The sequence below is a fragment of the Nipponia nippon genome, unplaced genomic scaffold (assembly GCF_047370975.1).
Source record: "Nipponia nippon isolate SJK-2023a ecotype South Korea unplaced genomic scaffold, ASM4737097v1 scaffold_2, whole genome shotgun sequence".
NCBI lineage: Eukaryota > Metazoa > Chordata > Aves > Pelecaniformes > Threskiornithidae > Nipponia > Nipponia nippon.
Window position 1 is genome coordinate 65,583,774 of NW_028262336.1, and position 25,764 is coordinate 65,609,537.

Sequence of the window (25,764 nt, forward strand, 5' to 3'; positions counted from 1 at the left end):
TGAAGGAAAGAAACACATCGAAAGGTGCTTGTGTTACCAGTTATTTCTTTCAGTAAATAATGTTAATAACATACGTCTTGTCAGCAAAGCACTAGTGACCCATCCATGATTGCTTCCCAGGGCTGGAGCCATCAAATCCAGCTTAAATGTTTCTGTCAACATCTAAACCCAAAGTACGAATTCCTTAAACATTTCTGTAACTCTTGTCCCTTGCCGGGCCATCTGAACTCTTATGGACTAAAATAATATTTTTTTCTTCCCTTAAGTATACCCAGAACTACTTGTTTATAGAACTGAGATGCTTGTTATTCAGCTTGCACCTCTCAAACAGGCTGTGGAGTAAAACAGTTGTAGCATGCTCCTTTTTTCTTAATTTTGGATGCGGTGACCAGCAGTGTAGGAGATGCAGGTCTAATTTCAATCCCTGTCTCACAGATAAAGTAAGTGGGAAGAGATGTTGCCGGGGCACCTGTCATTTACTTCCTTTTGGACTTATTCTATGAAAAGTGGGGTTTCCTTGGCTCAGAGAAAAGAAGGAAAAACTCTTAACTCGATGGCTAGGTCATACCCTAGAAGTGGCATCTGGTCTGCAGCACCCCTGCACAGCTGACACTCGGAAATTCACATTTCCAGTTTGTGACTGGACCTAGTCCAAAGGCTATGGGTTGGTTTGGGTGGTGTTTTGGTTTTTTTTTTCTTTTGTTACCTGTCTGGGTATCATGTGGACTGGGAAGTGGTGGTTATATTGAACTGTTCAAGTATTCGTAAGGCTTTTGTAGTTTAAGCTAGTAGTTAAAAACTACCTAGATTATCCTTCCTTGGGAAGGAAGAATGAATTGCCACAGAACGTCAAAGAGAAAGAAGATACTTTGGTAGGCATGAATGAAGTGTTTGTGTAGAGGGATCAGCCTTGGCTGAAAAAGAAGTGCCGTATGACCACAACGCGGACATCTTCATTGCATGGTTTCATTTACTGCAACTTGGGATTCATAGGCTCAATGTGCCTTTATATACTCAGCTGTACAGGATATTCTCCTCAATTTTTGTGGAAAAATCATGTCCACAGATTCCTTAATTTTGGTTTCTTCTCTCCAAGATTATTACAGTCCTGCGATGTTGGGCCTGAAAACTGATCAGGAAGTCCTTGGAGAACTTGTGAAAATGAAAGTTCCAGCTGTGGCAGAGCTGATGGAAAGACATGGCGTCATGTGGACCCTAGTGGTGTCACGCTGGTTTATATGCTTGTTCATTGACATTCTTCCAGTAGAGGTAATTGGTAACATAAAGTTCTCTTAATATGTGCTCATAATCATTATTTCATTTGTAGTGCATTAGTAATAATTACCTACTGGAAATCAAGAAGCTGTAATCTGAATTCTCTCCTTTCCTGCAGACTGTGCTCCGAATATGGGATTGTTTATTCTATGAAGGGTCGAAGATCATCTTCCGCGTGGCCTTAACATTAATTAAGCAACACCAAGCTTTTATTTTGGAAGCCACGAATTTCCCTGACATTTGTGATAAATTTAAGCAGATCACCAAAGGAACGTTTGTAACGGAGTGTCACAGCTTCATGCAGGTAAATACTCTGCAGCTTCTAGTTGTTACAAATTTAAAAACAAGACTGACTTAGAAATGTTGTGCTCAGTCGAAAAGATGGATACAGTTAGGAGAAATGTATCATCTGTAGGAATTGCCAAAAGGATGAACAATGTTCATACATAACAAATGCAAACCTTTTGAAGAATTTTTTTGAAGAATTATCATCGAAATCCATCTATAGTAAGCTATTCACATCATCTGTCGTACAGGGAAAAAAGTTCTTTTTGCCCTTTCTACCAGTTAAGGCAGGAAGCCTGACTAGACTTTAGTGCATTCTTTCAGTGAACTATGCATTGTGTTCCTGTGCTTTTTTTTCAGATGAATGGTAGTGGAATATTGTAGAATAGACACAAAGTAAATTTCAAACTTGCACTGTATATCTTCATAGTGCCAGAATATAAAGCATGATGTTTAGTCAAAGAACAAAAAGCACCACATTCTTTTTTTCAGACACAATCCATGAAGTTGAATGCTCAAGTCTTATGACAACCTGCAAACTAAGAATTATTCTTGTAAATTATTAATACATTGGATGCCAAATCTGTATAGAACACTAGATTCAGAGCTTAACTCGGAAGACTGAAATGTAAAAGACATTAATTGCAAAAAAAAAATAAAATAACAGGAGCACATCTGTCATAAATCACTTGGCCAACTCTGCTATCATTGTTTGCTAAGTGTGCACAGAACTACATCCCAACAGGTGACTTTTACTTCCAAAAGAGTTTTGTGCTCATGTCAGAGCTCTGTGCATAGGTCTGTCATAGTAGAATGTCACTTATGTTACGCTTCATCTTTGCTCACATAGAAGAAAAATAAGCTTAACTTACTAGTGTTTGTGGGCCTTTTCATTAGAGCAAGGGAAAAATAAATTGCAGGTACAGCTTAATTTAGAAGGGAGATGTTTGAAAGGTTCTCCCATTCCATAAAGGGTTTAGAATAAGAGTTTTGTTAAATGTTAACTGCCATGAAAATACCAGTGCAGTGGCTGTTACAAACGCTTGTCCTTGAAGGACTCTCCCCCCCCCTTAATTACATTTTACAGTAACTGTTTTTAGAAAATCAACTACCTTTTTCTTGCAGTTACTCTGAATAAAACATTTATTGTAACTGTGTTCGTTACCGTAGTGAGGGGGCTTTCAAGGCAATTAAATAAACAATTTATGTTAGGTTCTTACCTAACTTTGAAACACATACTTTTGGGTTTCGTTTTGGTTTTTTTCCCAGCAATAGAGAGAGCGGTACCAGTGGAGGTGATGACAGTTAAATATTTTATGCCCCCCTCCCCCTGAACAAAACCTTAGTTTTTAGTTTAATGCAATGCAGACTTCTTTGCCAGAACGCTGTGCAAAACTGGCTCAATTATAATCTCATCTCCAGAGTTGTCAGTTACAACTACAGAGAACTGAGGGGCCCACACATCTTAACTGTAGATTAAAATGCATAAACTCGCAGCTTGCTTCATAGTTTTGTTCAGTCAGAAGTTTTAGATGAAGCAGTGAAAACAAATGTATTGTTCTTGAGCAACAAGTCAAAGCAAACAAATATTACAGATGCGCGTGACAGCATTTGAAATGCTTCAAATTCTTATATCCGTATACGTTGCTGCTCTGGAAAGCTTGGTAGAGAAGAGCAGCAAAGGTAGTATAGCGAGAGATTAAGACTGATCTTTTTGCAGTAGGAACATACTGTTGTTCGTATGTATGTATGTGGTCCAGAGCCTGAACAACCTGTGCTCACACCACATGAGAAATGCACTGGTGTTTTGTAGCATTACCCAGGATAGCTTAATACATTCTAAATATGCCTGCCATCCACCAGCACAAATGCCTTCTAAAATAATTTCCACTGGACGCTTATATTCAAACTAGCTTTTGTATCGTTGCTTTTGTGTAACTTACAGCACTTGTTACAAGCTGCAGGTTTACCACGTCTTTACAGCAGAGTAGATGAAGATGCTGCCCTGTTACAAGGAAGCCAAACAGCCATAAGCATTTTCACAGTATGGATGTCAAAGCAGGGATTTCGGGCTTCAAAGAATTATGTGAGAATTCCAGCACGTTGTCCAAAGCCAGAATTTTAAGTAAGGCTTTTCTCCTTTTGCCCCCAGAAAATATTCACCGACCCTGGAAGCTTGTCCATAGCAACTATCAACAAACTCCGAGAGAGTTGCAGAGAGAAGTTGCTTTCTCAGGGATAACTCACCAGATTTAACCAGGTGGTCAGATCCTACAGCAATTGACACATTCCTCTATTTGCACTGACTAAAGCACACTTCAAGCTTTCCACGAGTTAACTGACACTTGACCAATTTTTCCTGCCTTTCAAGTAAGTGTTGTTAACACTTTGTACTGTATGTCAGACTTCGTAACTGGAACTGCTGGTTCTCTGGGGTTTTCTGGTTGTTTGTGGTTGGTTTTTTTGTTTTTTGTTAAGGATTAAAGTGTTTTCAGAGTAGAATGTGATCAGTGTCAGGACACTCTCTAAAAAAAACAGTTGCTGTCCTTGTCTTTTCAGGGCATTTTGTAATGTTAAAAGAAGGTGCATAAAATTACATACCCTTCCTACTGTATTAACTGTGACACCGCGCTCATTTGTACAAAATAAATTAATTTAATTTGTCAGAACCTGTTTCTTGGTGTGAAGAGACTAAAATACCTGATCTCTTTCCTGACTGCCACCACTTGGCTAGAATACAAGCCTCTTCCTTCTTCCTTGCTGCTATCACTTAAGGAACTCAATAAATATGGCAAAGTGCAGGGCAAGACAGCAATGAGGAAGGTGATCTTTATCTGCACTAACAGATACTCTATGCAAGAGTGTAACAGCTGTTCAGGTTAAGGCAGCAGGGAACATGCACAAGTCCACGCTACAGAAAGCAGCAGCAAAAACTCCTCTATAACCACTCTTACTATTTTATATGCTTGTTCAGGGTTTTCTAGCTCTAGCACAGTAGGTAACAAGTAATTTGACTCAAATCTGGAAGCAGCATTTCTCACTTTGTTGTAAGGGATGCGTACGTAGATGCTGTACTTCTACTTTGCGCTGGTGTACTGAGGTGTACTGAGCACTACAGGTGCTATATCCTCGTATACCTGCGTCCCTAAAAACGGTGGGAGAAACACTTGCAGAGATAGCCACAAACAGACTTCTTCCTTGACTGGGCGAGGCACCTCAGTGCAAGTCCAGCTATCCTGCCCCTGGGCAGAACGAGCAAGGCAGCAGGCCGGGCGCCTGGGAATTGCTTCCTCGTCCTTACAGAGCCCTCTCGTGGCCAAATCCTTTCCCTCGCCTTCCTCTTTGGGAAGGGAGAGAAGACTGAAGAGAGGCCAACGACGTGTGCTTTTTATTCTCCCTGTTGAACAACTACTGTGGAAAGCCTCACCTTTTAACACCACGCTCCTTTTCACACTCTACTCCAAGTTATCTTCATTCCTTGTCAAGGAAGGCTTTGTGCCACACAGAGAAAAAACTTAAACTTCTCCTTACTGTAACTCCACACTAAGGCTTGTTTAAAGCTCTCAAAGTAGAGCCAAACCAAGACTTTAGCACTTACCAAATGGTCAAATGTTTCTAAGAGCGATCAGCAACACTAAGATATACAGAAAAAAAGTGTCTTTATTAGCATTGTTACAGGCAATGCATACATAAGAACTGATCCTTAAAGTGTACAACCCCCCAGCCAAGTTTAAAGCAAGAGAATCAGCAGATTGAGATCTATATTGTACACATGTGCAGTAACAGGATCTCTCTGGACCTTCCAACAGAAGAGACAGAAATCACTTTACAAAAAAACGTAAATAAAAATAACACCCATTTTAAAAAAGTACCAGCTCTTAACAAGCTGGCATAGCATCAAAAATATCAAACAGGGGAGTTGTCCAATCATAAAGAGTTCCTGTAAGGTTTGAGTATTGCGTTGTTCACACCCTGCGTATGCCAGGCATTGAGTTTAAAGCTTAGTAAAAAATACACACTTAAAAGACAAGGTGGAGTTTAGATTTTAAATTTCAATTTTGTCAGTTGTTACTAAATGTCTTTAAATGCATCATCAGTATAAGTAACATCGTCGCTGGATGGCAGCAGTACGAAGAGTGAACCTTTTCCCTTTGTTAAGAGTTCTGAAATTGAGTCAGTGTGAATTAGCAACATCCCTCTCCGGAATCTTTAGCTGACATTACCTTATGCCAATTCCAAAAAAGCACCCTTAAAAACTTTTAGCTTGTTTCTAAGTGGGTAAATATTTAAACTAGTTAGCAAAATTAAACACCAGAATTTTCAGAAGTTATTTTTGTGCATAGTTAAATGCTGCAAGATGATTTCACATTTAATAAAGCAGACTTTAAAGAAGAAGCAATTTGCAAGAAAAGGTGTTCCCTTACAATATCAGTCTTAGCTCAGGGGAAATGTGTGTGTGGGGGGGGGGAGTTTCCCAGCTTCTTGCAATTGCTTTTCATCTACACTGGATTTTAGTGCAAGTCATTAAATTGTTTGATATCCAGCATGGCTCCTCTTTCTGCCAATCAAGTAAGCAATCAAGACAATTAGAACAAGACCAGCAAGGGCTGCACCAACTATGATAGGGATCAGCATGTTATTTTCATCCAGTTGACATTCTTCCACTGAAGAGAGAGAAAAAGATCCATGTTAGGCACCGGTGCACCAACAGATGGCTGTATCCAGAACGTCAAGTTTCTACTCTCAGCACATAGATAAAACTGGCTGAAGTTAACTTCGAGCTTAGCTTGCCAACAACCAAAAGGCAGCCAAGTCCACTAACTATGATCATTCAGGATGAAGTCTTTCTAGTACTAGTTGTAGGCACAATATAGAGATTCATAATAATTGTTTCCTTCTCAAGAACTGTCACTGTAATGCAAAGCTGAGCTGTCATTAATACATCCACGCGACTCCTCCCCTAGCCATTTTGCTTTAACCACAAAGGACAGCGTTAACTAAAAGAGTCAGGAACTTTGCTGCTTTCATACAACTGCACAGTTAGGAAGGAAAGTTAACCCTCTTCCTTAACTCTTCTCTGGACCACAAAGAACAAGTCCTAGTTATTTCAAAGCTTTTTACATACTTCTCGCACTAGCCTCAACTCAGACATCTTACCAGCCCCTACAACATCTGCAGTAGGGCGAGCAGAAACAACGCACAGCACCCACAAGCTGACACTTGACTACAGAATATTACATGTTTGTATCAAAACGCACTTCACAAACCTTAGGTTCCCCGCCAAAACGTAAACCTCTTACCTGCCCCAAATTTGTCTCCATCAATCTTGAAAACCTGGATCTGAACATTAAATATATTGACAAGGGCTTTGTCCGTGACCTGGAGATTCTCCTCTGCACTGCACTTGTAGGAGTTCCCTACTGTAGCTCTCAGCTCGCTCATGCTGTTGTTCGATGCTTCAAACTTTGGAACTGTGTAAGATAAAGCCTTATTACAGAATCCTGAAGAGCAGGGGCTGTACGCTCGTAGAGCTTAAACTCAATACATTCATCCCCAACATTTCTAACAGGTTATTTAATCCAGGCAACCCGTAATATTTATAGAAGTAGTTACTGAAAGTAGACTTCTTAAAAGTCCCTACCTTTTGCTTCAGAAGGCAGAGTTGTGCTTACATTCACACCTTGCAGGAAGAATTTTTCAGTACTTGCATTCTTTAAAAAAAAAAAAACAAACACAAAAAACCCAGTAGTTATCACTTAAGCTAATGATGAACAACATAAGCTGTTAAGGTTTGCATTCAATTCTGCATGCATTTTGAGAAAGGTTTTCAAAGGACAGTCCACACTTGGGACTAGCATCCAAAGGAAGAGGTTAGTTGGACTTTCAGAGAGAAAAGCTACAGAAGGTATGCACCTTAGGGAAGGTGACACTGGGGGAGGGAAGGGGGGACTGTCACCCCTCAGACTGCTGACTTGACCTCCACCCTAAAGGTGTAGTCCTACCCATGCCTTACCCAGCTAGTGCAACGATCTCGCCTGTGCTACAGGTACAGCTTTAAAGCAGCTCGGTACCCCACAGAGATGTGGAGAGTCCTTTAACAGCGGCAGCTCTAGGTGATCACGTTTGATCAATCCCACAAGTATCAGAAGCAGCAAGAAGCTGACAAACACAGTACAAACGCAGTGGATTCAGCCCTCAAGGGTACACAGCTCTAATACAGTACTGGGGCGGCACTGCGGGAAACAGGATTTCCACCCATCACAGGAGTCCCTAAGACAAGCACACATGGCTCTTGGGCTGTACACAGAATATCGATGAGGGCTTAAATCCAGTTCCAGACTTGGTACAATTAGATGAGGTGCCTGTTTGTCACAGGCTATTCCTCTGCTACAGCAGAACTGTTCCCAGTTTGGGTGAGAAGCTTTAGAGAGCAGGCAATATAATCTTAAAAGAAATTCCAATTCCAAACAAAATAGATATCTGTCTATACATACATGTATATATTCTTTCCTCACAACAGTTACCACGTATTAAGCCCTCTAAATCCTAGTATTAAAACCAAAGCAACTACTTACTCCCCTTCCTGTAGCTGCATCTTTTTTCTCTTGTACTTGCCCCAGTTAGCTTTCCCACACGAGAAGTCCTGCAGCCCCTACACGCTTCGTCTAGAGATTCTTACCAATGCAAAGCGGAAGATAACCCTTGTTTTCTCAAAAGTCAGATTCAAGAAGGCAGACGTATTGTCGCATGTCCCAGAAGAAGTTGTATTATGTGGTACGAAATTCAGCAAATCCAATCCCATCTATGAGAGAAGAAGATCAGTTGTGACATTTGAAGAGACTAATGCATCACCATACGTTCAGTTGACTTCTAGCTCGCGTGTACTCACACGCATACAATGCTGTGTTTGCCCACGCATTTTACAGACAACTGGGCAGATACACGTGCAAGTTACAGGCTGGTGTAAGCTGCACCGGCCTTACTGGGCTGGTACAGAGGACAAAGGGCATCTTTGCATGCCTAACGAAGCTTGCTGCAGCCCTGACTGGCTGCGGCCAATAACCTGCTGCTTTCTCCACACCAAACTTCTTTGGTCCTAGCAGCACAAGGAAAAACATCAGTAACCACCACTACGCAGGGGGAACAAGCTATAAAACACAGCTTTGACACAATCAAGGGAACTGCCTGTAAGCATGATCATCTTGCACCTCACTTCAGCTCCAAATGCTTTAGCTTTGCCCACAGTGCATGATTTTACACTGTCCCATACCTGCCGAAGGCTGTGGGTTAAATGCGCTTGCCGAACAATCCAACAGAAACCTTCAGTAGCTCTTAGGTTTTCCAAAGTCATACGAGGGTCAACTATCTGCCAGTTCCTCACTGGTCATTACACTAGAAATGAGCTGTTCCAGCAGAGCTAGAATGCCGTGCTACAGGCCACAGCTTAGGGAATTTCACACAATTAAGGTGGCTAAAACACAGGCCATCGTAACCAGCTACCAGCGCTCATGATTTTACCTCTCAGTCATCATCATCATAAGTAAATGCAATAGACTCCTTTGCACCACCACATACAGTATTAAGCAGCTAAATCCTATACAGATACCACCCTCCTCGCACCAGGTCCTTTATCACCGAGATCCAACTTAAACTACACAAAAGCAGCCGTAATTTGTTTGCCTGAGCTTGTCCTCGTTACCTCAGATTAAGCCACAGGATAGGAAAAAGCTGCCTGTGATCAAAGGTCCTTACAACAAAGCTTTAGTGAACATAAAGGTTTGCTGACCCTTGGCCCTTGTTTCCTACTGAGGCTCTTCAGCAGTCCCTGTGGGGTTGTGCTCGTAGCTTTGCCTTACCGGTTAGCGGGTAACGGGTTTGTCCGTGGGGCTGGCAAGCTGGGCTCTGCATCAACAATGGAGGGAAAGAACCTGTGCCGGGGCTGGATCTTACATAAACCACGTAAGATTTTTGCTGTTAAAACCGGCCATTAAGTAGCTCTTAAGCATTAAAGTCAAACCCAAGCCTCTTCAGTACTGGTTGAAGTTAATTAAGTCACAAGCCTGTCTGGTTTTACAGTAATAATAATTTTCCCTTCTAATAGTCATTCACTGTTTTCATTCAGGTGCCTCAGGCCAAATTTTCCTGTATTTTATTTAACAGTTTAAAAATCTTGTTTAGATGCCATCTTTGATAATAGGATTCCCCCATCTCATATCTTGATAATTTTTACTGCTTCTGTGGAATGGCCGCATGCACTTACTGGATTTGACAGACAAGTTTAGTGCTCTTACTGAATGGAAAAATCTTTAATGAACACTTTCGGTAGAAGCGAACTGCTTGAATCGTCACTAGCCTAGGCCAAGTTAAGCCATTTAAATAGAGGACAATCGTGGATGAACACTACAAAAGAACTGGGATTTTTAAAGAAAAAAGTTAGCCTATAATAATTTACCAAGTTTTCCCCAAAAAAGGAATCTGAAAGCTTTGAAGAAAGAATATTTACCTTTTCATCTTTTTTTAGGTAGGTGATATTAAGCTGTAACCCCATGTAGGCAAGTACACAGGTTCCATTTGGACCAGTCACATTGTATTTACCAACTGCAGGATTTGGGGGCGATGCAGTTGGTGCTGGGCTAGTTGTTGGAACGTGGCTGGTAGTCTGTTTAGGAGTTGTGGGCACTACAGCAGTAGTAGAGACCATATCTTCAGCACATTCTGTCTCTGGAGAGAAAGCAAAACGGTCGTTACCAAACGAAACGAAGCTGCGGGATGCTCTACCTTTTTAATCCTCAAGGGAAAGGAGGACACAATTTCAGTAGTTTTTCCTAATAGAAGATAATAAAAGCTGAGAAACGCAATGGTAAAGCATTACCTAAACTCTTGTTGCAAAGTCTGAGACACTTTCAAAGCCTGGCATGTGAAAATGACACTTCTGCTGTTATTTACAGAAGTTCATGGTGACCACATCTGCTTTTATTCGTGTCTGTCATTTCACTTTGCCATCAAGTCAGGATAAAGATACTGCTGCACTGACAGAGCCAGCGTTCCTGCCGCGTGTTCACAGCAAGGCTGAGATGACTGCCCCTCGTGCTCTGAGCACTCGCGTGCTAGAAGCAGAGGAACAGCTCTCCTGCCCGCTGTTAAAAGTGGTCTCCCAGGATGCGTGTTGTTCTCCTTCCCCTCCCTCCCTCCCTCCCTTACACTGCCAGGTTGTGAGGACCCTACATCGTTATTTTGGCGATACCCACAGTAACATTAAAATACTACTGGACCTCGCAAGTCCTCATAGCAGTGCTGTGGCTCTTCTATCCTTAACAAAGGGATTCTAAGACACTGCTTCTGATGGCAAATGTTTTGCTACATCCTCTCCCTTCGGCTCTCACGTCCATCCTTCCCTTTAGTCCTTCATTTAGTAGCCACCCACCACCAGGGGTACGAGGCTGAGAGAAGATGTGCAAGACTGCCTTTGGTTTTCCGCCAGGTCAGCAGCAACTTCCAAGGCAAAAGGAGAGAGAAAGAACAGTGACTCTGATTTATTTGCCAGAGTACTCGGAAACACCTGGCAGCAAGATCTTAACTTGATCTGGGAGCCAAGAAGGTTCCTGCATCGAACATCTAAGCCAAAACCAAAGGTCACAGCAAAGACATTACTGTAGTAGAGGCTTCCATGTTCCAAGCCAAGGTCATCGCCACATGTCAGGGATAACAGCTTGCAACTTTATAAGGACGACAGCAACTGCAGCAGCAGTCAATTCTGACTCAAAGAGCCTACTTCTAAAATTTAATCCGTACCTCTCTTGCAGATACTAGGTATCCAGTAAATAGCCTCTGAACTTAAACAGCAACTTAACTTTCCATTACAGCTCAGAAAGAAGAACTCTAATCACAGACTCCAACATAGCATGCTTTCCTATTTCTACTCAATTTCTGGAAAGTCAAAGAGCAGAGGGAAGGTGGATGAATGGAAGAGTGACCCTGTCTTTTGTAGACTTAATAGATACTGGTCAAGTCCCAAAATGTATTAATTTCCTAACCAATAAACCAAACAGCAACTTAACTTGGTACTTCAATGGAGAATTTCCCTCCACCTGCAAGACCCCAACACATACAGCCTCTTACTCAAGTTAGCAGAGATGGAAACAACCAAATCACTTCAAGTGGAAGTTTTTCCTAGGTGGAGTCTTGATACAGTATTTTCACTGAACTGATTTACAGCATAGCTCCCAGTAACTCTTCAAGACAGATTTGGAGATGAGACAAATTCTCATGTCTTTTTCTGACAGTTACAGGAACGCAGCTGACAGAACTACCAACAGATAAAATTAAAGCCCCCTTTTCTTCAGAGCTGCAGATAATCACTACCATAACCTCAGTCACTGATTTCCAGGTACAATGACAGCAGTTACCATTACTAGTGATGCACAGATGCACTGAACACTGACTCTTCTTCCCTTCAGTGAACCTTGCCCAGATCACCAGCACAAATATCCACTAATGAAGGAGCTGCAAGGAAAAGAAGTTAAGGGAGAATTCCAGAGCTAAGGTTTATCAATAACTAGCTGCCAAAAGGACCGGGGAAGTCTCAAGCCTACAAGAGTGGAAAAAAGGAACTGACCTGGAAAGAACAAAGTGATTTCAGGGTCAAGATTAAAAAAAAAAAAAAAAAAAAAAAAGGATAAAGTGAGAATTCTTTAACCAACTGAATTTAAAAAAAAAAAAAACAAAAACAAAACCCAAACAAACAAAAAAACAAACAAACAAACAAAACAAAACCCCACCAAAATGCTCATTGTGCGGTAGGAATAGAAAAAAAATATCTGGGTGCAGTCCCAAGACAGTAACAAAAACCTAGTGAGGATGATGATTTGAAGACAAAACTGAGCATGGCAGTATGGATAACAGGAACATGGAAACAAACAAAAAAAAAACCAAAGAAAAAACCAAAAAGCTTGAACTCAGACCAAACAGTGTCCACCCCAGGATCATAGGAAATCATGTGGTTTTTTCTGAGGATCAATAGTTTCATCAAGAGAGTGATACCACCGGATGGAGAAAAGCAATTCTGGGGAAGCGATCCTGACAAATTAAAGTGTTTATATTAATCTAAAAAAGAAAATAAGTAATTAGGAATAGAAAGAAAACAAATGCTGACAAACTTGTGTTGCATAAGGAACACCCTCCCAAAATAATGCCATTTTTTTTTTAACCAAATGACTATGTAAGAACACATAATAGGTGGTGTTAAAAGGAAAATTATGACACAATAGGGAGATTTTATTGAAGTTGTATAGAAGTTAAAAACCAGCCTTTCCCAATATCATGGCTTATGTTCACGCCTGCTGATAACTGATCACTTAGCATCCAGTGTAACAACTGGACCAAGATATCGCATTTGAAAACTGAGATAGTTCTGAAGACTGGAGTAATAGAAACCAGGTTATTTTTTTAAAAATTACAAATGTAGGTCTAGATCTTTGCTGCAAACTAGTTCACTGAGTGGAAAAGACTAATCAAGAGAATGATACACACTGAAATCTGAGCCATTCATGTGAGGCAGCCATAAAAGAAGCCAACTCCAGTATTACCATGCATCAGGCAAGGTCTTCTTCAGAGACACAGGACAAAGTATAGATATTCCCGTAGAAGTCACTTGTTCAATGGATCCATCACATGCCAGCACTGACTACCCTAGTTTTTAACATTCATTTCAGCAGGTGCATAAATGGGATTAACAGCCTAAGAGAAGTTCTATGTTTGCCAGAGAAGATCAGACTTCTTACTTGCCTCAAAAGTAAGGCAAAGATTTATCACTCCCTAAGATACCACGGGTGATCAAACATCAAGAGCCATGTAAACTGAAGAGCATTGCCACAAAAGCAAAGGACATGAACAGGCCACGAAATAGTCTGTCTTCTAATCATTACAGCAATGAAATTCCAAAATGCTTTTCAATATAAGCAATCAGGACAAAAAGTTGTTTTGTGATTGAGCCTGACGGAGAAAGAACATCACTGTTACAGCTTATGTAAGGGCTCCCGTAGGAAGATGTACATACCTGCTCCATACAGACCAGTTCTCTATTGTCTGCCATTGTATCACTAATTTTCCCCAGAGCACACAGTAACTAGTTCAAACTACTTTGGTAGAGGCATAATACTTGGAAGTTATCAGACACTTCTTAAACTAGGATTTTGGCCACGCGCCCAGTCGACCTACTGCAGCACGCGTTTACACCCGTAAATACTCATGAACAGAAGGAACGTGCCCTAATACCTGTACAAAACCCATGGGAACACAGGGCACTATCTTCTAGTCATGGATGCTGACACCCCTACAGAGAAAACCTGCAGCCGGTCTATCCATTTCAAAAGATGCTGCTATCAGAGCTTTAGATCCAGTTTGTACCTGCCTAAATACGATTAGCCAGGACTTAAAAAGAAATAACCTATTATAGGAAATATTAGCTCACCAAGTACATTTTCTGCTACAAGATACCTACTGTTCATACTGAAAGTGCCATTTGTGAGATAGGCTTCCAAAGTAACGTTGCTGAAAGTAATGTTCACGTTCTTCATATTGACATGCTTGGAGTTGATGCATCTGTATTTTGTGCCCATATATGCCTGAATAATAGTTTTATGTGATACTCTCTTCACTTCTCCTGTAAAAAGATTATATCGCATTAGTATGCAACAGGTATTTACAGAAACAAATCAGTATTACATCTGGACGGGTTTCACAATGAGAACAGGAAGTTTTCATTTTACCTGCAGTTGAATTATGGAATAAAGTTGCATCTGACAGATTGTAGTGGAAAACTAGCTCTTCAACTTGGTACTTGTCTGCATCTTCTGAGAAATTCAGGCTTAATGAATGTCCTGCTCCAAAACCCAATACCAGGAGTGGATGAGATGTGTTATGTTTACCACATGAGCTCTGTGGCTCTACTGTAGCATTTTGTGGAAGAAAAAAGCGTGCAAACTGTGGGGTAGAAAACAAGACACAGGTAAATGGGATGATGTAACAGCTTTTCCTTACTGCTTTTTAAATATCCTATGAAACTGTTATAAAACATACAGCTGACATTCATATGCTATAAAATGTCTACTTGTATACCTGTATATAGCAAGTAGCATGTTATTGACACTTGGATTTCTAAGAATATTGTTCTCTGAAATTTGAGGACAAAGCAGTACATACTCACAGCACCTCTTAGACTTCCCCCCCACCCCAAACCAGCACTATGAATTTGCAGGTACTTCTGTACTAGGTGAATCAAATCTGGCAAACCCTGGACATTGAAAAATGGGAGAATTTAAGCTCTGCTTCTTGTAGTACAACTGAGTAAGAACAAAAACAAACACCACAGCCTACATAGTCTAGCTATAATACTTGGAGTTTATTACATATTGAGAAGTAACTTGGTACCTGAAGACCTACACAAGGTTTACTGGAAAGTTTTGAACGTACTGCTTACAAGAAGGGACGGCCAAAAGCATGTTATGAAAGCAGTCACCTCTGAATGCAAACTTGCATACCAGTATCAGCAGGATTTCAGACCATCAGCACCACTGAAAAAGTCGACTATGCAATATAACTCTCAGCTCAAATCATACATAGCAAGTGCACCACTGGCAAAGTAGTAGGATTTTTTAATCTCACATTACACTGATGGCTAGGAAAAAGCAGCAAGAGTGTCTCAAAACATGCAACTGCAATGAGATTATAAGTAACCCACAATTCCTGTTCAGTAGTAAAGATACCAAAAAAGTAGACTGAAAAGCAGAGTATTCGTGAATAAAAAGTCTTAACTTTCCCTTAACAGGCTTTTGCTGTTAATATGCAACAACTTGCATGCACGGCACTAGCCTGTAGATACCCTGAAAGCCAGAGATTTGCTCAGTGAGAAGATCACAGGGAACTTTAAAAGCTACGTGCTGACGGCCATTTCAGTTCAGATTTAGTCCATGTAAGTATGACCAAGTTCACCAAAAGACAACTGGTAGCACTTTTGCCTTTACAGTTCCAATGAAAGCCATTTTAGCTACCAATAGGACTGGTGTGGAATTTCAGTCACAAAAGTAATTTCACACATGTATTGCTCGTGGTGGTTTCAGACAGCCTTAACCCTGTTTAATTAGAAGAAGCATCAGTAATAAGGAAAAGTTCATGCGACATGACTGGGAAAGGGGAAATCTTTGCTGAAGCAGTTTTTCATGCTTAAATACTTGTTCAAAGTTTAAATACTGCACACGTGCAGAAATACCACACATTTTATAAACACAAGTTAGAGACTTACCTCTTTTTGCCCATTGCTTTTATATTCCACTGAGAAGTCTACTATCAGATCAGCAATTATGCAGATGTTACCACTTGAATCTTTCACCTCAAATGAAGAGGAAGCCTGTAAAAAGCCTGTTAAGAATGACGAGTGGTTAACTTGGTGTCATGTGAGTTGTTATTTTTGATCCCAAAGAGACAAATACCTACAACTGTACATTTTAAGAGTACATCCTAAACAGCAGTTGAGTTTTGAGAAACTTGGGCACTAACGGTCTCTCTTCGACATCCCTAACAGGCAGAGGACAAATTTAACACCCCATTTATAAAAAGACAAAGCCACCCAAACCAAAACTGTTGACATGCTGGGTCCTCAGAGAGTAAGAAAAACTTGCAACAAACACCAGTCATACTGTTCAAGGCAGCTACTCAGTGTTCATCCTACACAGCAACTATTTTGCAAGCTTCAGCCAGAATTGACTTAGCATATTTGATCCTGCATGCCTATAGCGCTCAGCCTTCCCCCCGCAGCACATCACGCAGCCTTCATTCCCGCTGTACCAGGACACTCAGCTGTACATGCACTGAATGCAGCATTTAGAAAGCTTGGATTGACTGCAGATGTTTTGGAGGGACTGCCAAAAATAGCGTGATGGAGCGTGCCACCCTTGCCAGGAGAACTTCTCTTTAATGTCATCGCGCTCTCTACATTTGAGAGGAGGATGGGGGCCAAGACCTTGACACAGACTGAGGTTATGTTTTCCTGACTGGTTTAAACTAACCTCAGACTGAGCTGCTGACAAAATCACAGCTTTTCCCCCCCTCGCTCCCCTCCAGCCCCAGCGCTCCGAGCACTAGCACAACTGACCACACTAGTATTGACTTAACAGGCAAAGAACATGTGGCGAGAAGCGCACGGGATCATCCTTTCTGACAGCAGCATGGACTGAGGCCAGCATCCACCGACAATGAAGCTTCACCTAGGGGACGCGTTGTGGCAGGCTGGATACAGCCAGAAAGCTGGTTGTCTCATACTTCATTTGCGGTAAGGGCAAACTGGACAGTGCTCCTGTATCTGATCTTTATTGTAGAGCGTTTTATTTTTCTGATTCTCAATTTGTCACCATACATACATCTGAAGCAAACCTCACTGCAACAAGCCTACACCATTTTCATGCTAGCACTTTATCAGCTTGCATTTGCAACAACTTCAGTCTTGCAGAAAACTTGAAAAAAAAAAAAAGCAGCTGCAAGACATAAACCACTCCATTTATCTCAAGCAAATAATCTTTGAAGAGTCAAACATGCTAACCCATTCAACTGCTGATACAGCAAAACGTTCCAGCTGAGGGGTTATCCATTAGCTAGCTTTCCTCCCCAAGAAGTTTTCAAAAAGCAAATCCCAATTTTAAAACTTCTCACTACAAAACTATGGGGCATACAATTGTATTAAGACAGTTATTAGGAAAAATTGGACTTATGTCAGTTCAACTTGGGTAGAAGGCACTTCAGTTGTAGGAACACACTGAAAACAATTTCTCTGGCACTCAGCAAGCACTTTCCCCATGGTGCCTTCCCCTTAGCAAGAATATATTCTCCCCCAGCACCAAAGGGGGCCAAAACTTAAGCTGGAATTCATACACTTTACCCAGTTGTTTAAAGAGTCTAGACTTGAAACCAGAGCTAGACAGAAGAAACTGCTTAAGAATGGATAGTATAGAAAACTGATATTTCAAAGCAAAATTGTCCTACCTTTGACTTTATGTCCAGCTCATAATGTTCACTAAGGAACATATATTCACAAAGAAAACATTATTTACTGCAGTTCAGCGCAGTGCTAGAAACAATCGATGCTCTTCCGCACAGAAGTTTCAATTTGCAAAGTTTCCTTCAATTAAATTTACATCTGGAACTTGTTTACATTTTACCTAAGCACTTATTTTCTCAAGAGCAAGCTACTTACACTTTCTTGAAGATTTCTAGCACAGCATAGAGGCAGGGAATAAGACTCCATGGCTACTTGAACTGACACTACCAATAGAAAACATGCTAGAATGAAAATCTTCAGTGTGCATGCCAGCTCCCTTGTTTGATAGCTATTAAAAAAATTTGGCAATGTTAGAGCTAAGAATAAACAAGTAACAGGCAGTAAAAGAATAGAAGAAGCAGAAAAAATATCACTTTTGAAAAGAAATACGAGGGAAAGAAAAGACTGAAAAACAATTAAGAAAGCGTTGCTGACCTAAAGGAAAATGTGACAGACCTGCCCATTACAGATGATTCAGAGAACAACAAAAGACAACGCAGAGGTACTAGAAAACACCAAATGGAAGACGGATTCTGGGAATGAAGAGCTGACAGATCACCCTCAGCAAGTTTAAGTAATAGAGAATAAGTGCTGTGAACAAACAGTAAAAAATACCACCTGCATTTGCAAGATTTTTGCAAGGTTAAGTTCACACCGCGCTACGAATCCTGATTTCATTAGTGTGGAACAAACGCTGTAAAACCCCATTCCTTCTTAAGAAATGTTCAGCAGCTGCTGGATTTGCAGTGTCAGTGACGAGACAGAAGCATTAGGCACGAGACACTGAGCTGTCCTCGACGAAGTGGCAGAAGGCTGTTTCACTGCGAGTAAGCCGACGTGCGCAAGGATGGCGATCTGAGAGAGCACTGTGCTGCAGCATCATCTGCTCCTGTGGTCTTGGGGCAGGGATGGAGAGGCATACAGGTGGAACTCAGTGAAACGTAAGGGATACAGGGGCAAAGTAAAATCAGAAAAAGACCCACTGAAGAACAAACCAGGAGACCGAAGGAAAGAAGGTCCTGCCTACTCTTCGCTCCAGCCAGTTTAAGGCAGAGGAACAGCTCGCTGGGTTTGGCAGGAAAGCAGCTGTTGAGTTTGTGAAGGCAGCTTCAGTGTCGACTAGTGATTAATGCATGAATCATCACCAGCCCACAAATAGTAAGAGCCTACAGTCAAAATGTCAAGAATACAGAAAAGCAAACTGATGTTGAATCAATCTGTGCTGGGAATATTTCTCATTAAGTTCCATAAAGTATTGCTTACTTCTATCATGGCATATCTACAAGTTGAGAATATTGCTTGTACTTCTCACAACAATATCATTATTTGCTGTTTAACACAAAAACTGATACAACCTCTGTTTAGAAGAAACCAAAGTTTCTTAACTTCAGACTTTAAATGCTCTTCTTAAACTGCAGCGCCCTATTTGAAAACTATCTGCTAGAGCAAGTGCAGTACTTCAGATTTACACAGCTGAACAGCTCCTACACTTTTCAATAGCAAAAGGTAAATTTTGTAAAGTTCATTATTCATTTGGCCAGAAATACTACATTATGGGTATCTAGTAGTGGAATCATCAAAAATGTACTAGCGTCAAAGAAATTTCACTTAGTTTGGATGCTTCATTTGTATTCCAGTAGGTTCCAAAAAAGTCTGCTTACATATTTATTCTAGCTTCATATTTTCAGTTGAAAATCATAAGATAATCTCTCCCTTTATACCTCATTTCTGAAATTATAGTCTCATGCAAGAAAAGATTGAAGGTAAAACTGCTGAGGCAAAGCTAGATATGTTACTTGAATTAAATCCAGCATCATTCCTTATCTAACATACCTACATCAAAAAAACCAAGCAGAGTGTATTAACACTGAGATACAATACACAAGTCAAACAAAACTAAGACTCTCTTGGTTATATAACAATTTGTTTTAAAGAAATCTACCTCAAAAAGTTAAGTTTGTTTCAAACTGAAAACTACAAAGCTACCAAAACAATCTAGCACATTTTAACAATCTAAATCTGAGCCCTTTTGAATACGGCTCTTAGAATGGCAGGTTCCCCACCTCTTGACCACACAAAGATGCTTTCAGGTTTCAAGCTTTTTATAACTGAAATCCTGTTAGCCAAGCACAGCCACCCGTGAGTTACTCTCCCATATAATAGAAACCCACTAAGGCAGAAAGATTAACGGTTGTTGTGCTCTAAAAAAGCGAGCGTATATTAATGGCAACTGTTTACACTATCTGCTTACAAAGAGGACTTTGGTTACTATAGTTAATGATTTACTTTGCCTCCAATTTTTATTAGAAACATAGAACATTGACAATAAGGATCTCAAACACAAAAGTGTTATATTTTTTAAAATACAAATATAGTAGATAATATAATAATTATGTAATATATTATATTTAAAATATAAATAGATAAAATATATTATTTTATATAATTTGGGGTTTGTTACTATATTTACCTTTCCTGCATATATAACAAGCTCTTTAGTATTTTTCTGCCTCCCTCTTGGAAGAAAGGACAGCAAGGCCATCCAAATCCACCTGGGCACGTATTCTACATCATTGGCAGTTTAAGCGATACAGATATCTAGTGGATGGGACTGTTTGCAGTTGAGTGACTATGGCATCAGGGAGGAAAACCATGGCTGCAGCGTAGCCCAGCTAACCGCTCCCCACAAGCGCCGCGACAGCAGTTCAGAGTATCACACCCACAGCCTGGTCACACACATCAAAGACGCTGCTGGGCTACAGCCTACTCCGTAATTAGTGCGCGGCAGTACTCTGAAGGTAAGGGATGCTTGCTAACAGATGCCAGCATTACACGATCATTCTGTACCTAAGCTACAGCATCGCTGTGTTGCCCTGCATCTTTGCCCAGGTGTTCTTTGGGTTCTTCGGGTATATGCAGCGAACGCTGCTATCTATGGGGCATAAATTCAAGGAGATAAGAAATGCTGGTTCTTATCTAGAGAAGGTTTATTTCCCATTGCACATGTGAACAGAAGTACCCAGTAATTTACTCATTCTGATGGTTCGGAAGGATCCTGTCATCTCAGTGCCGTTTTGTGAACAAAGTGGTGACCTCAGTCACCACTTCAGACTCCTAAGTCTATGCCAGAGAAGAGGATGAAAACATCCCTGAGAAGTTACGCTCTCCTTTAATCACTTGTCTTCTGTCCCCCGGAGGGACACCAGGTACAAGTCCTTTCACAGAAGACTGAGTCAAGATCACTTGCTTAGGATCCAGGATTCTTGGGACAGTACAGAAAAAACAAGAATGTAAATAATAATATATTTTTTGAAAGACCACACTATTTACCAACCCTAACATTTCTGGGGAACAACTGAAAGCAGGAAAATCCCTTGACAGACTTGATGTATGAACCACTTTGCATGAGAAAAGATGGTCTTTGTAAAATTATGAGTTATACTTACCTGTCACCAATGGACTCAGAAGACTGAACACTGGCTATCTGGAAAGCATAGCAGGAAAAGACAAGGCTGGACTCACTTCAACTGCTGTTGGACACGCTCGAACACAAACACAGTGGTGGAAAGGGGAAACAGCTTAATTCATAGACGGATGAGAGTACTTTAAGGGAGAAGAGAATCAGCTGCACTTGTGCAGGTGCAGCACCTGATTATATCAAGTTCCTGATCCAACCCTGGAAGATGCATCCTTGACAACTAACAGGGACAAATTCATGCAGTCTCAGATTATGTTTTTGATATTGTTCGTTTCTGTTAAGGCAGTAAACGTTTTGTTTCTCAATTCAAGTTTGCAGATGAATACCCTCTGTCTTTATAAACAAATCTACAAAAGTACAAAAGCATTCTAAAGGAAAGGCTATTTAGCAGCTGTACACTTGCCATTTGGCCAGAGAATTGCACAATTGCATCAAGTTCAGTCACATGAAGCTTCTTTACGGTTTCCTATCTGGAGGAAGGAAGTCCTGGGATAGCTCTACAGCAGCTGATTACATGAGTCCACCGGGAGGTCTGAACTCGCGCGGCTAGACCCTTTTCAGCATTCACACAAGTTCATTTTGCATTTGCCCTGGTTAGTGCCGCTGCATCACACCACACAACTAACACACATCCTTCAACGTAGCTGGCAGCCCCAAACAACGTTTTGGAGGAAGGAGTACTGTGTTGACAATTTAAAGAGAAAGCTGCTCCAGAGGAGAGGATATTGGAAAAAAGATAATAAGCCAACTGCCTGAGTAAACCAGTCTCCTAGTCCTATTGAGAAGAGAATACATCTCGCCCCTGTGAAGGAAAGTAAAGACATACTGGTGTTCCCATATCACACAGACTGAATTCTGCCTTGTTAAGAAATCAGAAGCCACTGAAGGTTAATACAAGAAAACTAAAGGTATGAAGTGTGGACTACTGTTCGAGCCTGAACAGCGGAGAGGGAACAGCTAGACAAATGCCCACTGCTCACAGCTGAACCATGTTTGAAATTCCGTACTCTGCTGCCAGGGCACTACTAACACTCTCTCGCTTTGAATTACAGTAGAAAAAGTAGCACTGACAGCCAGTGGTGCTGTCAAGTGATAGAGAAGGTTAAGAAACTGTTACCCTTAGACTGAACGGGGTACCTAGTCCATCTTGAAGCCAGACACACAAAAAACATGGAAGCCTGATTTACCAAAACATAAGATACATTTTAAAACAGTAGGCCTATAATTTAGAATTAAGATAATGCAACCAAGTGTTCAAATAGCTGTTGTAACTACTGCCACTCACATACCCAAAAGGGTCTCCTGCCAAGCTTAAGAGAATACCAAGAAATCCATTATGACACCAAGCTTTCTCAGGGAATTTCCAAATAATGTCTGACTTCAGAGAAAAGACAAACCGTTGCAGTTAAGCTGAAACAAGCAAAGGTGAGGCGTGCCTTCTTAGTGCTAAAAATAAGTTATCTTTAAGGCATACAAAAGGCTTAACAGAGATAACAGTAGTTAACTTCCCAATAAAATATCCGTCTTTTCTTTTAGTAGGGCTCCCCTTCACCTAGAGGCAATTCTTCAGCTTATCATCTACTACCGATTAGAAATCACCCTATTCACTACAGAACGATCTAGAAGCAGGTTACGCCAAAAACTGACACTTCTAAGCCAGCCTGAACAGGAATCTTGGGAGCATATCTCAACAGCGGCATGTCAGGGAACCTGCGGAGTTCTTACTCGGCAAGTAAGAAGTTACTTTACAAGTTAGAAAAGCAGCCAAAGTCAAAGCTGGGTAACCTATCACGTGACGACAGGCTTGGGACTAGCACACAAATCCAGATCCTTAGAGACTGTGTCAACACACTTCAAGAAGCTATCAAGCAAACACTACGTTAAGGGCAGCATTTGCTAAAGCAATGTTTCGAAAGTCACACAACGTAAAAACGGTTATATGTGGTGAAAACTACTTTGTACTCAGCCTCAGTTCCATACAGCTAGCAATACGAAAACTGAGGAAAACAATACAACACCAAATTACTCACTGCCTGGAATTTTTTAGCTGAGTTTCTCTCAACTATCCCTACATTGGTAGCAAGGTTTGAAATTCCCCTTCAGACCGGAGTTGTGCAATAGAAACACATGAATTATGCGTCAATAACCCTGAAGTGGCATCACGCTACCTTTTCAAACCCATTTTTCCTTCCCCAAATCTCAGACACTTCATTATTTACTCACTGATACTGAATCCATGTCTGACTCTAAACTTAAATTTTCAGAAATGTTTTCTCTGATGTGTTTGTGTTTCAGTAAGGAAAACACCTACAGGTGCTCTAGGACTCAAAGACCACAAGCAGCTCTGTTGGGTTTGGCACACAACCCAACTGACCCATCATGCTCAACAGCAGATGAGCACCATCTTCCCTCATATTTCAAAAAGCAACAGCTAAGTTTGAGGGGAGGCAATTTATTTCCCTTAGCCCCCTTTCCATGTATTTATCACTGTATTACCTAAATCTTTTTTTCATTCCATATGCATGTTTGATATTCATGAGGAAATTCATCATGAAATACTTCATGCTGACATATGAAATATTCAGCTTAGTGCTTGCTGTTCAACGTGAATGGAAAACCGAAACAGTAAGCGAGGTGTGGTGAGGTATTCTGGAGGAATAAAAGAATTTTCTATTGTCCCAAAGTCAAGGCATTGCCAAACAAGCTTTCACATCTGACCCATCCATGCTAATCCTTCAGCCTCCTGTGATCATTCAGTGTTCACTCAGATGACTAAAAGGCTGCAAACAAGCGGCAAACGTCTAAAGAATTCAGCTGGTATCTTCTCATTATCTCCTATCTCATATTCTTTTCCCCTCACTACCGCCCAAGCCCAGACTCTGGCAGAAGATGGAGGAGGCTATCTGTACTCCAAGGAGGGGTCTCTATTTGCCACACAAAGTTTTCCCCCAAGATGGTAGGATAAAGTTATGTAGAAACACCCAGCTACTAGACACTGGTACAACGCCCTATTTGTCAGTTAATAGTTACTCTGTAGTAAAATAAACTAGTCCATTGCCTCAGCTGCTGTAATCTAACGCATTTTACATGCCAAAAAGTGACAAAGCTAAATAGATTGAATTACGTTTGTAACTGCTGATTAAGCAGGGGAAGACTACTACGGTCCCAGAAAATATTATCTCTGGTACCACTTAAAAACTACACAGGCTGATTAGAAGACAAACGAAAACAATTCTTCATTTAAGCCATAACTATATTAAACAAGCTATACAAAGAATTCCCACTATAACATTAGTTCAACACCACTTAAGTTGTGGACGCCAATCCTAAAAAGCAAGTCTGATAGCACTGTAAGTCACCGTGCTTGCTCGACTGGCTCGCGAGGAGCTGGATACTTGAACTGCTCAGTGCCCCTTGCGAGTGACACCTTTCAGGCTCAGTGTTAACAGACAAACTGAAGTACTGTCAATGACGATAAAGATATTTACTACCAAAAAAGCGTTAGAAGAGTTTCAAAGCCTGTCATAATGTGCAAAATGAAGGCAGATAACCGTTCTCAACTGCTGCTTTATTCAGGAAATATTTTTATGAGCTGCTGAAGAAGTTGCCTTTGCCGCCAAAGCCACATTTCAGAAACTTGATAGTGTCGTGTGATGCGGCTTTCAAGGCAACAAATCTAAAGCAAGGTAGTTATCAGTAAACAAGCAAGACACACTTCCTCCTAAGATGGCCTTGCTGCACTAACGACCCTTCTCATCAAGGCACTAAAACCCCTCTATTCCAGCGACATTTCAGATTTCACTCCAGACGCAGCAGGATGAAATCCAGTAAGTAAGGGAGCGTTACAGGCCCTACGGAAAAGAGCCGCTTCCTAGCAATGACATCAGTACTTCCCACATTTCCATGCCTCCTGAGAGCTAAAGGCGTATTTTCACGTTCTTCCCGGGGCGCTGTCCCCAGGTTCGGTGGAGATGCCGGAACGAGCGCTGCCGGGCGCTACACGGCTCCCCCTCCCCAAGCACAGCCGCCACCGCCGCCTTCCCCTCACCCTTCTCGTTCCTCCCGCAGCTGTCAGGGGTTCCCGGGCGCCGCAGGGGCCCGGTGCAGGGACGGGGAGAGATGACCTCCCCAGAGGACCCGCCGCCTCCCAGCAGCCGGGGACCCCCGGGGGCGGACCTGCCCCCCCCGCCCCGGCCCAGCCGGCTGCCGCCCCCAGGAGGCCCGGGACCCGCCGGCTCAGAGCTCCCGCCCCGGAATGGCAACAGCAGGTGGGGACCCGCGGGCGGGTTTCCAGTTACAGGTGCCGCGTCCAGCGCCGCCGGCCCCGGAGCCGCCCCAGACCGCGGCGGGCGGGCGACCCTCCCCGCTCCCCGCCGCGCCGCCGGGCGCCACAGGCCGCGGCCGCCCCGCCCCCCTCCTTACCGAGCAGGGCGGCCGCCGCGAGCAGCCCCCGCGCGCCTTGGGCCCGAGCCATGGCGGCAGCAGAGGGGGGGGAGGGGGCGAGGCGGCACCGGCGGGAGCGCGGAGCGGGAGCGAGGGCGGCGGGACACCGCGCTCGGGAGACTGGCGACGGCCCCGGCTGGTCATGTGACCGCTGACGTCACCCGGCCCCGTCCGGGGCTGTCACGTGACCCGCGCG

The 25,764-nt window shown here is 42.0% G+C and overlaps 2 protein-coding genes across 3 annotated transcripts in view; one reads left to right on the top strand and one right to left on the bottom strand.

Annotated features, from left to right (window-relative positions):
* The window catches only part of GRTP1 (growth hormone regulated TBC protein 1), a 37,929-nt gene extending 33,693 nt beyond the window's left edge, over positions 1–4,236 (top strand). For both annotated transcript variants that reach the window (XM_087756332.1, XM_087756333.1), the window contains 3 exons: positions 1,097–1,269; positions 1,394–1,579; positions 3,713–4,236. In XM_087756332.1, coding sequence (XP_087612458.1) covers positions 1,097–1,269; positions 1,394–1,579; positions 3,713–3,802 — 449 coding nt within the window. In that variant the 3' untranslated portion in view covers positions 3,803–4,236. The remainder of the gene's footprint in view (positions 1–1,096; positions 1,270–1,393; positions 1,580–3,712) is intronic.
* A 966-nt stretch (positions 4,237–5,202) lies between these two features.
* LAMP1 (lysosome associated membrane protein 1) lies at positions 5,203–25,734 on the bottom strand. Its single transcript, XM_087756331.1, has 9 exons — positions 25,548–25,734; positions 15,860–15,975; positions 14,328–14,541; positions 14,060–14,221; positions 10,064–10,281; positions 8,240–8,362; positions 7,202–7,271; positions 6,861–7,031; positions 5,203–6,224 (listed from the first exon to the last, which is right to left on the bottom strand). Exons 1-9 carry the CDS (start codon positions 25,597–25,599, stop codon positions 6,085–6,087), a joined length of 1,266 nt encoding a protein of 421 aa, XP_087612457.1. The 5' UTR covers positions 25,600–25,734; the 3' UTR covers positions 5,203–6,084.
* Between the last annotated feature and the right edge of the window lie 30 nt (positions 25,735–25,764).